The sequence below is a fragment of the Pseudopipra pipra genome, chromosome 1, assembly GCF_036250125.1.
Source record: "Pseudopipra pipra isolate bDixPip1 chromosome 1, bDixPip1.hap1, whole genome shotgun sequence".
NCBI lineage: Eukaryota > Metazoa > Chordata > Aves > Passeriformes > Pipridae > Pseudopipra > Pseudopipra pipra.
The window spans coordinates 70835154-70849923 of NC_087549.1; the positions used below are offsets into that span (position 1 = coordinate 70835154).

Sequence of the window (14770 nt, forward strand, 5' to 3'; positions counted from 1 at the left end):
GCCTCTTTGAACTTAAATTTCAATAAATAATTGCATTTAATTTGCTCCCTGCTCTAACAGAATTTAAGATATCTCTTGTGAGTTTTCAGACATGATGGTAAAGTTATATCAGTAGCTGCAAAATAAAAATTAGAAATGTGTTTCATATCTTGCACATTTTACTCTTGGGAATTATCGTAAGCTCCAGATACACTGGAGCTTTTTTTCCCCTCTTTTATTAGTATGTTTTAAGAAAAAGATGTTTGTTATCTTTGCAGCCTTAAAGTTTACATCAGATGACTCAATAACCACTGCAACCTGGCACTTGCTTGAGGATGGCATTTAGGAACCAAAATATTCCTGGGACATGAGAATGTGTGACTTGGATTTAGATACAGTAATTTTTTTGTTTTCCAAACATTCGTTATGCACTCCTCTCGCACACAGCATGTAATATTAACCTATTGCAAAGTACAGGTTTCAAAGCAGTGATAAAGTGGAGGGCAGTCATCTCTGAAGGATGTGGGGAGAGACAAATACAAATTTTGGAGGTAAGTCCCAAAGCCACAGAGGAGATGTACAAACAGGGTGAAACCAACAACAATAATGGATTTCTGGACTGATTCCAACCACTCCAAGTCAGTGTAAATGTGAAACTCAAATGGCCCATTTGTAAATGGCCCATTTGCAAACTGCTTGACCATGTATTACTCCTTTGTTGGTTTAAGTCCTCTCCAAGAGCTCAGAAGTAATCTGAGAAATTTAGGAGTTAGCGTGCTTTTGTATGCAATCTCTATGAACATTATGACTCAGTTGAATTCTCCTTAGGACCAGAAGTCATCAGATTACACATGCTTCTTTCTTCACCAAGGATAATGAATTCCGTTAAAAATTAACAGCAGAGTCCAAGAAACTGGAACTGTAAAGAACAGCAATGCCAGACATAGCATTTCAACAGGGGAGTGGCACACTCCAAGTGGCTATTGAGAAGACTCTTTTGACAGCATTTTCCTTCAGAGTGTAGTGGGATGCAAGCTAAGGCAGGCAAAGAGGTGAAATCTGTAGGAGGAAAAGTATGAAGTGATCACGACTAGGCTGGTGTGCTCATTTGCATGTACACAGTAGTGTACTCTTATGCTTCAGAGAAGGTTCCTGCAATTAAAAACTGTTTTGACTCTTGAAGGCTTTGCCCAAAAATTAAAATTCAGTTTAAACATTTCAGTGGAGAAGGATTCATATTTATATTCACAAATACACATACAGAAATACAGATTTTTAAAATAGGGACCACATCTTAATGCCTCACAAGTTTTATGCTCCTATTATTGATTATGGAAGACATTTCCCTTAATCCTAAATAACCAAATTCATTAGATCTCTCTGTTGTTTCCCTTCTCACTGAAGAAGAGCAAGGGTTATTTACCTGAGATAATAGTGACACATAAAAATTCCTTACAAGTTTCTTTTCTTCAATCAGGTAACTTTCACTGTGAAGACCAGGGCTGATATTCTGTTCCTGTATAGCAAGACATTTCAGGACACTAACACTGTCCATATTATTCCACTTTGAGAACCCATGTGATGAAGGGATTGTCCAAATCTCTAAATCATAGAATCATAGAATGGCTTGGCTTGGGAGCAATCTTAAAGATCATCTAGCTCCAACCCCCCTGCCATGGGCAGGGACACCATCCACTAGACCAGTTTGCTCAGATGATACTGCTAGAAACAGTACGTGAGTTGGTTTGTGTACATCCACTTTTTTTGTCAAGTACATGACAGTGTTAAATAAAACAAATTTGAAAGATTAAATAATATTTGAATGCCAGCTTTAAGTTAACGGTGCTAGGGACACAGCCTGACACAGATGTCAAAATCAGAGGCACTTGAAGGGTTAAAATATCCAGGCTTGGTATGTACACATTCAGCAGAAAATTGAGAACAGCCTATCAGTTTTTTACCTCTTCTTCCTTCCTATCCTTAGTTGCAGTGCCTGCAGCTCTACAAACAGGACTTTATTTTCACAGTGTTGTCTTGAAAGGTTGAAGCACTAAAGCCACACGTGTCCTCCTGAGAGTTATTGCAGTGCTCATGTCCAGAGTGTGGGTGCAGCTTTGAGGCTCACAGAGGAAGGTGTGATACCTAAAAGCCCTTTGGTTTTACAGAGTTTGAACTTCCAGGCTTAGTAATATTTAACTTTACTGTTGTGGCAATCTTGGTAAGAGCAATTCAGGACAATAGCTAATAGTTCAAAGGTGCAGGGCCTTGGGTAACTGTATTTAAGCAAAGCTTTCCATGTTAAATCATCACTTTCTCTCCTTCCACTTCTGTAAAATCTAAAACTCTTGGTGCCCCCCAGTGTCTTTACCAATTATTGCTACTTTTTAAAACTAGCCATGAATAAAAGTACTTGCATCCCGACATGAATACAAAATACTTTTTTTGTTTTGTGACTTACTGAATATTTTCTATTTTCCCTTGCTTTTATTTCTTTCAAATTCCTGAAAAATCCTTTAGTGCAAAAAGTGGGCAAAAATACCAGCTATTAAATGTACAGGATGGGTCCAGAGCTTTCTTGTACAAACTTCTCACAGTAAGCCAAATCTTAAATTTTTATTTTATTGAGTTCTTACCCAGATAAATTTTGATGAAACACAGTTGATTACGTTTAGCTGAACAGTTGTGAAATTCTCATCTCATTGAACATGATCTGTTTTATGGCTTTGATTTCCAAGACATAGTATATGCAGTGTGGAATTTTGCAGTGTCTTTTAACATGCTTGGTTAAAACTATAGAACATGAGGATAGGAGGAGACAGTGAAAGACCATTACAACACAGATGCCTATTTAACATATGTTTTCCATGCATTTATGCATACAAGTATGCATATGCATGCATATGTATACAGATACTTCTTGTCGGTTTTCATAGCTGTAAACTTATGCTCTTCATATTAGCAGAACATTCAAATGCCCTGAAAAGGACTGGGCATTTTATTGGTCTCATTCCTGGCTCAAAGAGCTTTTAGGCTAATTTTAGAGGGAGATGTTAAATGAATGTAACAAACAGCAGAGAGGAAGTGGTAACAACAGGAAGATTGGCTGGTTGTGTAGGGTACCAGTATGCCCAATGTGAAGGTTTTGAAGCAATATTTTGATTCAATATAAACTGTGTTTTTCTATTTGAAGAAATAAAAAACCATCAGAAAGCTATGATTAAGATTGCAAAATGTGTTGGTTTCTTTTTCTTTTTTTCTTTTCTGTAATTTCTGTTTTGCTTTATTCTTGTCCTTTTGGAAGAAGTTCCTGTGAGATGAAACATTCCACATTTAACCCTGGCCCAAAGTGAAATATTTCATTTTGGTTTGATATCTGTCCTTGAACTTGCAAAACGTCAAAGTGCAAAAGCAAGAAAAGACATGGGCTTAGTTGTTTATTTTTGTAAATTTTTTGCAATAATAATTATATCAAAGCTAAAGAACCTTTTAACATATTGTTTAGATGTTTCAGATAACTTGGTGTAGACAGGCTATTGCATGAAGACAACTGTTATTCTAATAGCTGGTTGCTGTTGCTGTGTTACCTTTTTTTTTTTTTTTTTGGGTGGTGAGGACTAAACTGGTGTTATAGCCAGTGAGAGGGGAACGGGATAGGTACTGCAGGTACCTGATGAGGATATAGGTTCTTTTCTCCCAAGTAGTTTTGAATTCATTTTCTGTTTGGAAAAAAGCAAAGCCAAACATGATATGAGCACTCAAGTATCACTGACTGATGTTAAGAATTCTCAGCTGGTTGGTACCATGCCTGTTGATATTTTTCCTATTTATTTGACTTTGGAAGAGCACTGGTTTCCTATGCTTCAAAATACTTCCTCTGGCTTGGTGCCCAATGTCATTCTTTTTTCCCCAGTAACTTATCAACAGGTTTGCTGAGATTTGCTATTAATTTTCCTGATTATACTGCCATCACCTTTCTTTTCAACTGAAGCTGAGCACCCAGGTCAGAAGACTGAGCAAGTTCTCCCCTTCTTGACAGATATCCATTAAGTTAACTCTTCTAAAAAGTGTATCTTTCCAGCTTAATTTGCACTGGAATTGTGACAATTTTTTCTCTCTGTGCGTTTCCCCTTTCCCCTCTAAAGTCTTTTGGACTCTAGCCATTCCCAGCCCAAACTGACAGTGTGTCATGGTTTGAGATAGCCCCAAAATCCAATTCCCTAGTTCCATCCCCCCTCCCACATCTCAACCCAGTGTGAGATGGGCTTTTCCAGACAAAACACACACCAGACTCAAAGTGGGGGAAAGGTAATATATTACAATGACTGTACAAATAAATATAACATCACATTATACACATGATCACAACTATCTCTACCATGACATATGTATTTACAATGATCAGATCTCTTCTCCCCTCCAAATAAAAGTCCAGGAGGGAAAGAAGGACAGATCCCTTCCAGTCCTTAAGCAGCAGCTCCTCTTCTGTCCTCCATGCAGCAGTAACTGGGTTGTTGTAGCTGGATCTCTGTTCAACATACACAAGGGGGTCTCCAAGCCCCTCGGCTCTCCTTCGGTCCAAGCGAAGGCCTCACCTGTGGACTGCCAGCAGGGACAAGACTCGCATCACCACAGGCATATCACGAAATGCAGGGGCATCTTCGTGAAAGTCCCTTCCTCAGGGGATTCAAATTCCCGTTTGCAGAGCTCCGTGCTCTGTCTCCAGGCAGCGGGGGGGGCGAAGCCCTCCTCCACATTCCTTTGGCTGTCCTGGTCCAGCTCCAGGACGTCTTTTGAGCTTCTCAGCTCCTCTCTGTAAGTGCTGTAGCACTCCAAGGCTCTTCCAAGTAAGAGTCCATCATCTTCCTCCTTCCAGGAGGTCTCAAAGGAGTTTTGGGGGGTCTGATACAGTCTTACCCCAAACTCTGTCTCTCAGCTGCTGGTTCTCTCTCTCTCCCTTTCCAGGAGTCTTCTCTCTGGTGCTGCATGTTGTTTCTGCTGCTTCTTCAGTTCAGGTCCTTATCTCTGGCTCTCTGCCACCGTTTCTCTGGTCAGTGTCGGCTGCTGCTCTGTGCCCATGGAGACAAACATTCTCCCGGCATAACTACAGGCACCTAGCCCAGCTTTATGCTGTTCCAGGTCCCTGCAGCCCCCCAGCCAGGGGCTGGGAGGGCCCAGAGGGCCCAAGGGGCTTAGAGCCCCTTCCTCGTGGCTCACAACATGGCCACCTCTCCTACCACAACCCAAACTACAACTCTTCTCTTCCGGTCTGGTTGTGATATGTTTACATTTCTGCAGGAGCGCCCATTGGGCAGAACTTCAAAACTTCTAGGGGTTTCCACCCCTTGGGGTCTACCACTTCTCTTAGCCTCGGGGGGAAAACAAGGTCCAAACCACGATACAGTGGTAGAAAACCTAAAGGAGAATTATTAAAATTATTTACTATTAATATGGTATCATACGAAATTGTCCTGAAATGTCTCATTAAGAAATAGGCTAGTACTGCCTAAGATAGTCTGAGCTAATAATACAGTCATGGCTCAGTATGGTCTCTGGAAGTCATAAATGGGATGTAACTTAACATAAACAGATGGCGACACGTGAATATTATCACATATCAGAAGAAGGAACAGAGAAAAGGAATGGAAAATACTTTAGCAAACCTTTTCTCTTGATGAATTAAATTTATACAACATAGATACCTTCTTTCTCTTCTCAGCACGTCAGGCTGTCACATCAATTTGAACACTTAGTCCTTCAGGATGGAAGATTTGAGATCTGTGCTGAGGTTGTCTTGGGACTAGTCTGTTTTCGGCTGAAGGTAAGACCTCCTATTTCTTCTGTCATGTTTTATAGCAACAGAATAACATGCAATTGAATATAATCTTTGTAATTCATATACTTGATTATTTTTTAAGGAAAGCAAAGGGAGTTCATGTAGAACAAAGCAGATTAAAAGCTTAAGACAATTTTGTTAAAACATGGAAAACTGAAGCAAGATATGTATAAGAACAGGTTACATGGGAGGCCACCTTCCCAAGTGCCCTTGGCCCTGGTCTACTTTTTATTGCTGAACATGATCCTTTTGCCCCGCTTGGCCTTTTATACTCCAGAATCTCTCAAAGTACCAAGTTCATTGATGTGGAGACCTTGCCTGACAGAAACTAGAAAAATCTCACTCTGCATTCAAAGCATAAAAGCTGCAGTAACTGGGAGGGCTCATTGTTTAATCAGACACTAGAAGGGGATCAGTGTCTTATTTTAGGTAATGAACTCATTTCATATAGGAGCTTGCAACTAAAGCCTTTGTAAAGGACTGGATTGGGACACTGAATCTGACCACCAAGCAACAATGATAATAGCACTAGTGTTTTCTAGTTCACATGATACCTAAATTAGCTTTTAGCTTTTCTGAAGGCTTGCAAGCACATTTTGGCTCCTTCTGGGTAGTATGGTATTACTATTTGTCACAAATTCTTTCACCAGTCATTCAGTTGCCCCAGTTACCCGAGTTTGATGCAACTGGCTGAAGAAGCTAACAAATCTTTAACAATGAAGTAATGGTGAATTCATCTGGAATTGGAAAATTGTTTGTTTTGAATTTATATTGTTCAAAATAAAAGGAAAAAAAGAACTGTCCCAACAGGATGAAGAGACTTGAGAATGTGGAGTTTTTTCAGTAAATGGAGACATGAATATAATATCTTTCTTAACAAGAATTTTAAAAGATTTTGAGGAATAGGTTCTGTGGTTTTTATTGTGCAATAACAAGATGTTGGTTGCAGTCTGCTCTCTCACATGGAACAAGCAAACACTAGTTTTGCAGATCCAGAGACAGCTGTTAGTCAGTGCTCTACATTTACTTTAAAGGAACAGTCCTGGTGAAATAGAGCATAGCAACACAGGAATTGTCACTTTTGATCAGACCAGTAGCTCATCTACATCTGTTCTCCTGTCCCTGATGAGGAAGAAATTACATCTACAGGGAAAGACAATTTTCAGTAGGAGGTAAATACTGAACCCCTAGCTAAGAAAGTTTTGGAAAAATTGTAGAATAAAGGCCTGATTCTACTGAAAACCAGTGTTGAAAGAGCAGTGTTTTCATTGCTTGCCTAACTGGTCGAGAAAAAGAAAACAAAACTAACAAGCTTTTAAATAAAGATGTTTTTATAGCTATTTTTGCAGCTTTATTTCCTTTTATATATCACTGCTTGAAAAATCTTCCTGTGATTTTTATAATTCTTATTAAAATGCATTTTAGAAGCAGAATATTTGTAACTTTTATGTAATTACAGTAGGACTATGGGTCAGGAGACTTGAACTATATAATACTGCACAGCTGTAAAACTATGAAATATTTTTTCTTCCTTCCTTTGTTCTTGAGAAGCCCTTTTTTATATATTTTTGCCTAGCTGTAACACTCAATTTTTTGCTTTTCACACTGTGGAGCAAATGGACTCATTACCTATGACTTTCATATTATAATTATTACATCAAATGTATCATGCCAAAGGGTTAGTTTTTGGCCTCCTTGTCATGACTGCAAATGAATACAAGTCAAGCTAGTCATTTCTCCAAGGGAGTGAGAATGCTGTCTTATTGAAGCTCACAGACTCAATCAAAGCTGGCTTCTCAAAGCTCTGGGAGAGGATTAGTCACTACTAACTTCAATTTGACGTGACACTTGAGTGTCACAGCAGCCCTAAGGTGGAGCTGTGAGAGTAGAACAGAAGAAAGATACATGAATCTTTCTCCTTCCTCCCCTCACACCTGCCAACTTAACATTGTGTAACTGCTGGTATTGCCTAAAAGTCAGTGCTGTGCATTTCATATTAAAGGCAAGGATTGTCATTTCAATAATGTATTACCTTTGATAGGAAAGCAGGACATCATTGTCAGCAGTGACTGACCTGTAATAAATGGGGACTTGCAAACACCAAAGTTGTTCCATTTTCTTAGTTAGGAGCATTCCAGTTGCATAAATGTCTCCTAGAAGAGTAAGGCTAAGCCATGAATTTCAGGATGTCATACAAAATTCCAAAGAACTTGTGCTAAGTCAGAACAAGGTTTTGACTTCAGTCCAACTCTCTCTCTTAATACGATCCAAAAACATGAAAATTATACATTTATCCTTACTGCGAATGGGAAACTGTCTGCCTTATGCTTTGGTTTTATATGGAAAAGGCTAAGCAGGAGTCACAACTGCCCAGATTTGAGAGAAGGTGTTTTCTGATACAGATGTTTTCAAGGTGACCTATGCTGCTACGGTAACAAAATTGCTGCTGAACAGATGGATTGGACCATTTGTGCTCTTTTACCTCAGTGTTCAGTAAAGAACACTGCAGGAAAAGCGCAGATGCTCCCAGAATCTCTTGCAATTCCGTTACTTCAAGTGTAATAGAAAGAGTAAAGGTTGTGCAATAGCTAAGATACTTCCCCAAAGAATAAAATTATAGCACTCCAGATCAACCTGATATATCCTAAACTATTATAGCAAACTGTCCAGCAAAGCTGGAGCCATCTCTCAGTCTACTGATAAAAAAAGTAGACAGACGGGTTCCTTTAATTTGGCTAACAAAGACTGTCAAAGATATGTGGCTAGCACTTCACCCTGTGATGTTAAATCTGACAAAAATCCCAAGATTTTGGGGATGTCTTCATTCATTCTTTTCATTTAAAGTGATTTACTACTGTTTTTGAAAATCTGATGACATCTTTTGTTTTATTTCCAAATACTGATGGACATGATCAGGAAAAACATTGATTCAACATTAGCTGGGCCTGTAAAAGAACCAGTAGTCCTCACCTTCACTGTTTGTGCATAAGGAAAATTAAATACATTAGAAGGAGATGAAATTCAATAGTGCATGCATGTAGAGTCTTTCTGACCTTCTGCAAGACATTTAACATTTATATCTTTGTTTCTCGAATGCAGAAGACTTTACTTCCAGTGGGTGGGTCAGTTTACCACATTTCTAAATTCCTTCACACAAAAAAACCACTCTGTAGGATTCTGTGGTGGACACTTCCTATAGAATTTCAGGCAAATGCCTTTTTAGGGCTTCCACTGATAGTATGAAACTTATTTATGCCAGGGACACATTACCTTAACAATTTCTCAATTAAGGGTAAGATTTCCATATTCAAATTCAAAAGACTCTTACAGCAGCCACGCTTAAGGGAAGACTGAAAGGTTTGTTTTACCAAAGTTACTATAGCTCATTGCAAAACTTCCTCCCATGTTTGTTTGATTAGATCCAAGAAGAGTGTAATGACATGGATACAATAATGAATGCTTTTACATAGCACATGACCTTAGGTCGCAAAAAAAGCACTCAGCTATAACAAATGCCCCAGTGTGAACACTGCTTCTAAACCCAAGGTAATCCATAAATCTCTTTGTAACTCAAAAGTTATCTCTTACACTGTCATCTTTTTGTACTGCTTTGATAGCAAAGCACTGAGAGAAGAGAAAATGGCTGTTTGTTACTGGTGGTACTTGGGCTTGGCTGCTTGGTAGGATTTACATATTCCAGACTTGCTTCTGAAATTCATCCGCATATCTATTGAATTACAATGATTTCAGGGCTCAAATAAACTAAACGAGGCACTTCTTAAAAGCATTAATGAGGCCAAGAAGATTCATCTGGTCCCAAGCCATCTGCGAGAGAAGTTTGTGCTACGTTTTGCTATTTGTTCCCGCACAGTGGAATCCACCCACATCAAGTTCGCCTGGCAGCACATCTCACAGCTGGCAACTGATCTTCTGAAAACATGGGAGCAAAACCACCAACAGGAGTAACAGCAGTGAAGTACAAGTGGAGATGAGGTAACTAACTGGCTTTCTCTGTGTTGCCAAGTTTTATTTTAGGGGCAGGTGGGAAAGTAAAATTAAGAAGAAAAAAGATACAAAACCTGTTGTTACATAGCCCAGCTGCAGTAGCAAAATCCTTGCCAGCAAGTTGCGTTGTAATTTTTATTTACTGTAGTTTCATCTTGCCTGTTTCCAGGATGCACATAGCCAAGGAGACTCGAGCTGTCATTTCTTACCAGTTTGTAATCGAGATCATTTATTCAACCAGGCAATGGAAACAGAAGGGTTAGTGCTCCCTCTGTTGTCCCCACACTCCTCTAGCACACCCACTCCTTCCTTCACAGATGAAACTGAGAGGTCTTATAACCAATGAATTTAACGTTACTATGGCTTCAGAAGAAATCCAAGTTGGGGAAGGTCAGTAACCTGTTTGGGTCCTATCTAAACAGGCATGCACAGATGTCATTGTTAGAATTTGGGCCACTGTCATGTCATGACATACTGCAGTACTTTTGTAAATGAACAAAGGACAAAGGACTTCAAGACTTCCTTCATTGCATAGCCACATTGAGGGGAGTGACCACTAAGTGAACACTAACCATCCTTCTGGCAGGTTCTCTACTTTCCCCTAAAGGGTTTGGTTTTAAAACAGCCATTTTGTCAAATATCAGCAAAGAAGTTATGCTGGCTTTTGGTTTCCACTTTGATCATTCATAATGAGGCCTCTTAAAAACTATCAATGAAGAATTTTGTCAAAAGCCATGTGCTACCTGGCATTCTGTATTTTTAACCAAGTTACTATAAGCAGTGATTACTTGAAAATAATCTGTAAGATATGTTCTGTGAAATTAAGTTATGATTACTTTTTATGGCTACTGTTCTGCTTACTTCACTGTGTAATAAATATTTGAGAAAATGTGCTAAGAAATGTGATGGCAAAAAATGTTCCTTTTTGTTTCTCAAATTAGCTAACAAATGTGTAAAAAAATGACAATAAAAATAGAAATTAAGAGAACTAACACTCAAAATATGCAGTGGTTCCCTCTTCAGTGGTTTTCATCCAGTAACAGTGATATGTGGAATATGAAAATACTGGAAAACAACTTTCACAGAAAGTCAAATCACGTGTACTTGACACAAACCATTGATATGTCATCCTGTTGAAGGCAGGTACAGTAAAGACCTAAAATGAAAGTCAGAGGTAAAATGGAAGTCAGAACAATATCTGACTTTAAGAAGTACTTTTGCTGTTTTTAAAACATGGATTCCAGACAGTTATTTCTATGCAAATAAGAACAACCTACTTAGCTACTCCAAAAAAAATAATATGTAGGATTAATTTCTACATTTGCATTTTAATCTTCCTTTTACTGCTCATATTAACTTCTAAAACATCTTGAACAACTTGCACAATTTTTCAGCTTTCTTCCTCCATGCCTTGCGAATATACTTCCTACGGCTGGGAAGTTGCAAGTACACCATGAAACATGGAATGGGACAGTTAATTTGGCACATGGTCTGCTCCTACCCACTGTCTTTCCAGAAGGGATTAACTAAGTTGAATATGGACTGTGTGGATTTTTCTGTTGATTCTTAATCTCTCACATCTGAGGTGCAAACTAGGAAGGACTACTATTTCTTTAAGGAATTGATTTCCCAGAATGGGATGACAAATCAATCTAGCAAAACCCTGTAATATTCGAGGAGGTGACTCAGCCATTTCACAAGACACTCCTCTAATCTACAGTATCAGAAATTTTGATAGCATCATTCTATTTAGCAGAACCAATATGAAATTAAGCTTTGCTGTAGTAGCACAATGCAATAGATTGGCAAACTGAAGAGAGTGGAAAATGCTGGCAGTTGTTTCCTTTCTCTGTTAATCTTTTTTAAAACAACATTCCTTCATTCTCATGACCTGGAAAACAGTGTTCATCCATAACACATATGATCCACACTGATACAATTCTACAACTTTTACATTATGAAAACTCTAGAATCTTGGAGCAAGAGAGGAATTACAGCTTGTCTATGAGACAGACCAGTATTGTGCATGTGAAATATATAACCAGGTCTGTCCAGGGATTAAAAAAAAAATAAATCGGATTTGGATCAAAGCTATCATAGAGTAAATCCAGGATAATTCCACTGAAATGAAATGGAGTTGCTTTGGTGTTAAGTGACTGTAATTGAGATTAAAATGTGACTATTAAGTATTGGAAAAGAAAGGCATAAGGTAAGGCAACATTAAATTAAACTTAAGAAGATGTTGGTGGAAATCCTCTCCGTGGAAACCAGAGCAGAGGTGGATGATGCACACCTGTGTGAGCCTCAAACTGCTGTGAAACTGGGATGCAGGCAGGCTGCACATCCAAACTCAGGAGGAGTGAAATGTTCCCAACAGCCCAGAAGTTAGATATAGATCCCTCTAGACATTTGTGGGAAAATCTTGCCAAAATCAACATTCAGTTAAGCATTTTTCAGTATATGGATACCAGTTTTAGAAAAGGCTGTTGTCTAGATACCAAAACTCCTGTTGGCAAAGAATTTAGGATAAAGGCTAATTTAAAAAATAAATACAGTAAAAGTTAATTTATTTAATAGAAGTGACACGTAAATCTTCTAATAAACAACAGTGACAAGACCCATAGAATTACATTTCCCCATGGCTAGCCCAATACAGAAATCTGAAGTTCACAGTTCTAGTTTTTCTGAAATTCTGGGATGATTTGAATGTGTAACTAGTGAAGGCCTTCATAGTATTCAGTCTCTAACACCCTCTTTTTCCCATGGGATAATTCCTTTGTAAACTATTCATGTTAGGTCATCTGAAGAGGAAATCTGGGCTATGTAATCAACTCAAGAACAAGTGTTGAAAAGAACATTTTGAAAGAAGAACATAACTGCTGTTTCTGTTCTGTAACTTTGCAACATATCTGTAAGTGAGAAACACTGTATTTATGAATAGTTGGTATATTAACCTGCATTTATGGTGCCTTTTGTGCAAAAGCTAATACAGTCTGTGCCGATTAATATTGTTTGATATTAAAAATAATTACAAAATCTCAGAATTGTACTTTAGTAGAATACCCACCAGGACAACTGCAGCTATCAGAGAAGGGGGAAAAAAGCTAACTTTTCAGTAACCACAATTTATTTTTTTTAAAAGTAGCAGAGTACTAGTACAGTATTCACATTCTTAATGACAGATTATATTTTATTACTGATGGTGAAATATTGAAAAGATATGTATTTATGAAAGTACTGGTAATATATTATACTCTGAACTGCATTATAAATATTAAATTTCTAATTTACTCTTGCCTTTACATATAAGATTCTGCTCATGGTTGTTGTTTTGTTGTTGTTATTGTTTCCTGTAAGGATAACATATGTGATGAGTAGTACTCACATTGCAGTTGCCTTACAGCAGCAGTCTAAACCTTGAGAGGTATAAACTTCAATTGCTCAAAGACAGAATGAGAAATAAAACTGAGAACTCTGAGTTCTGATGGTGGTTGGTGGGGGCAGATTAAATAACCACCAGTAGATAATATCTACATAGCATATGTAGAGTTTGTGTGACTTAAATGGAAAAATAATCAGATGCTTAATGCTCTAATTGTAATTTGTGAGCTGTCAACTTCCTTTAAAATCTGTGTCCAAACCCTGCTGAACAGACGTAGTTTTTAACTGGCAACATTAATAAATAGAAACAAATCTATGATTATGGTCTGTCTTTGTTCTTAAACAAGCTTTTCCCATCTTATTCCTGCCAGATGTGCTGTAAGAGGTCCAACTTCCCCACTAATATCAAGTCAGTGCCCTGATTTTCACCATCGATAACTTTTTCCTCAGTGTGTCCTTCAAATTAATTACTTTGCAAATGGGAGTTTGCAAACTTTCCTGAGGGAAGTTCCTCCTCAGCAACATGCATCTGAAAAATACATGGATATAACCAGGGCCATGCCGTTCCTTCTGTAAAGTTCTGCACAGTCCTGCAGCTGGATCTGACACTGGAGCCAGCTGCCCAGCTTTGGCTTTGGTTTGCAGCTCCAGAGCCATCAGGTAGGACAGGGAAGGGGTCCATGTCATTAGTCCTGCCTGACTATGTCCCCAGGGGCAGCTTGCAGCTGCAGGCTCCTTCGCTCCCCGCCCATGTGCAACCCAAGGGAAATTGGGGAAGCATGCCTTGGGAAAAAATTGATGGCAGCAGTGTCACAAACTCTAAATGTTGGGTTTAGAGCCCAATTCGGTTAGCCCAGTTGGGTCTGAGATGATAGCTCGCATACTAGCCCAGACAGTTTAATATGCTGTCTGCACTAATGGTGTAACAAGCTTAATGTATAACAAAAACCTGACAGTAACTGCAAGAAATGTTTCTCATGGGAAATTAAATGTCCACCCCCACACAAGTGTCTATGTTAATACCAGAGGTGTAATTGGAGCTTAGTGTGCTAATTTGCATCTAGTTTGATGTGCTAATTTGGATGTGGGTTTGTGTGATCCAGCTAGGGACTCCACAATCAGATTCAGCACATGGCATACATCCACCTGGGCCACCATCTTTTGCCCTGCAAGGCATTGTGCCATTCATCGTGTCCCTCTGCCACGAAGTCCAGCTACTGCTGCTCAGACCTTCAGCAGAGTTGTTCTCCCAAAAAGGCCTGTCCAGCAGCTGTTGTCTCCAGGAGTGTTAGACAGCACCACTTTCTGACACTGCTGTGGTGGCCCTGCAACTGTGCCACGGGAGTGGAGATGAACAGGTGGCTGTGGAGGTCGAGTGCTGTGTGCGAGGAAGGGTCGGGTGCCCATTGCTGACGCCCAAGTCACGACGGGGGCCAGGGCTTTGTCTGGGCCCATCTTCCCTGGAACCTGCCTCTCGTGGAGCTTGTCCTGCTCAGAGTGGGGTTGCCAAGGAGCAAGCCCAGGACCCAACTGCATGGACACTTCTGAGGAGAGCGAAGGGCACCCAGGGGG

At 39.2% G+C, this 14770-nt stretch overlaps 1 protein-coding gene across 3 annotated transcripts in view; it reads left to right on the forward strand.

Moving 5' to 3' along the window:
- DDC (dopa decarboxylase) overlaps positions 1–13514 on the forward strand; it is a 71427-nt gene extending 57913 nt beyond the window's left edge. For all 3 annotated transcript variants that reach the window (XM_064660532.1, XM_064660526.1, XM_064660517.1), the window contains exons 13-14: positions 5696–5797; positions 9563–13514. In XM_064660532.1, the coding sequence (XP_064516602.1) occupies positions 5696–5797; positions 9563–9778 (318 nt within the window). In that variant the 3' untranslated portion in view covers positions 9779–13514. The remainder of the gene's footprint in view (positions 1–5695; positions 5798–9562) is intronic.
- The last annotated feature ends 1256 nt before the right edge of the window (positions 13515–14770 follow it).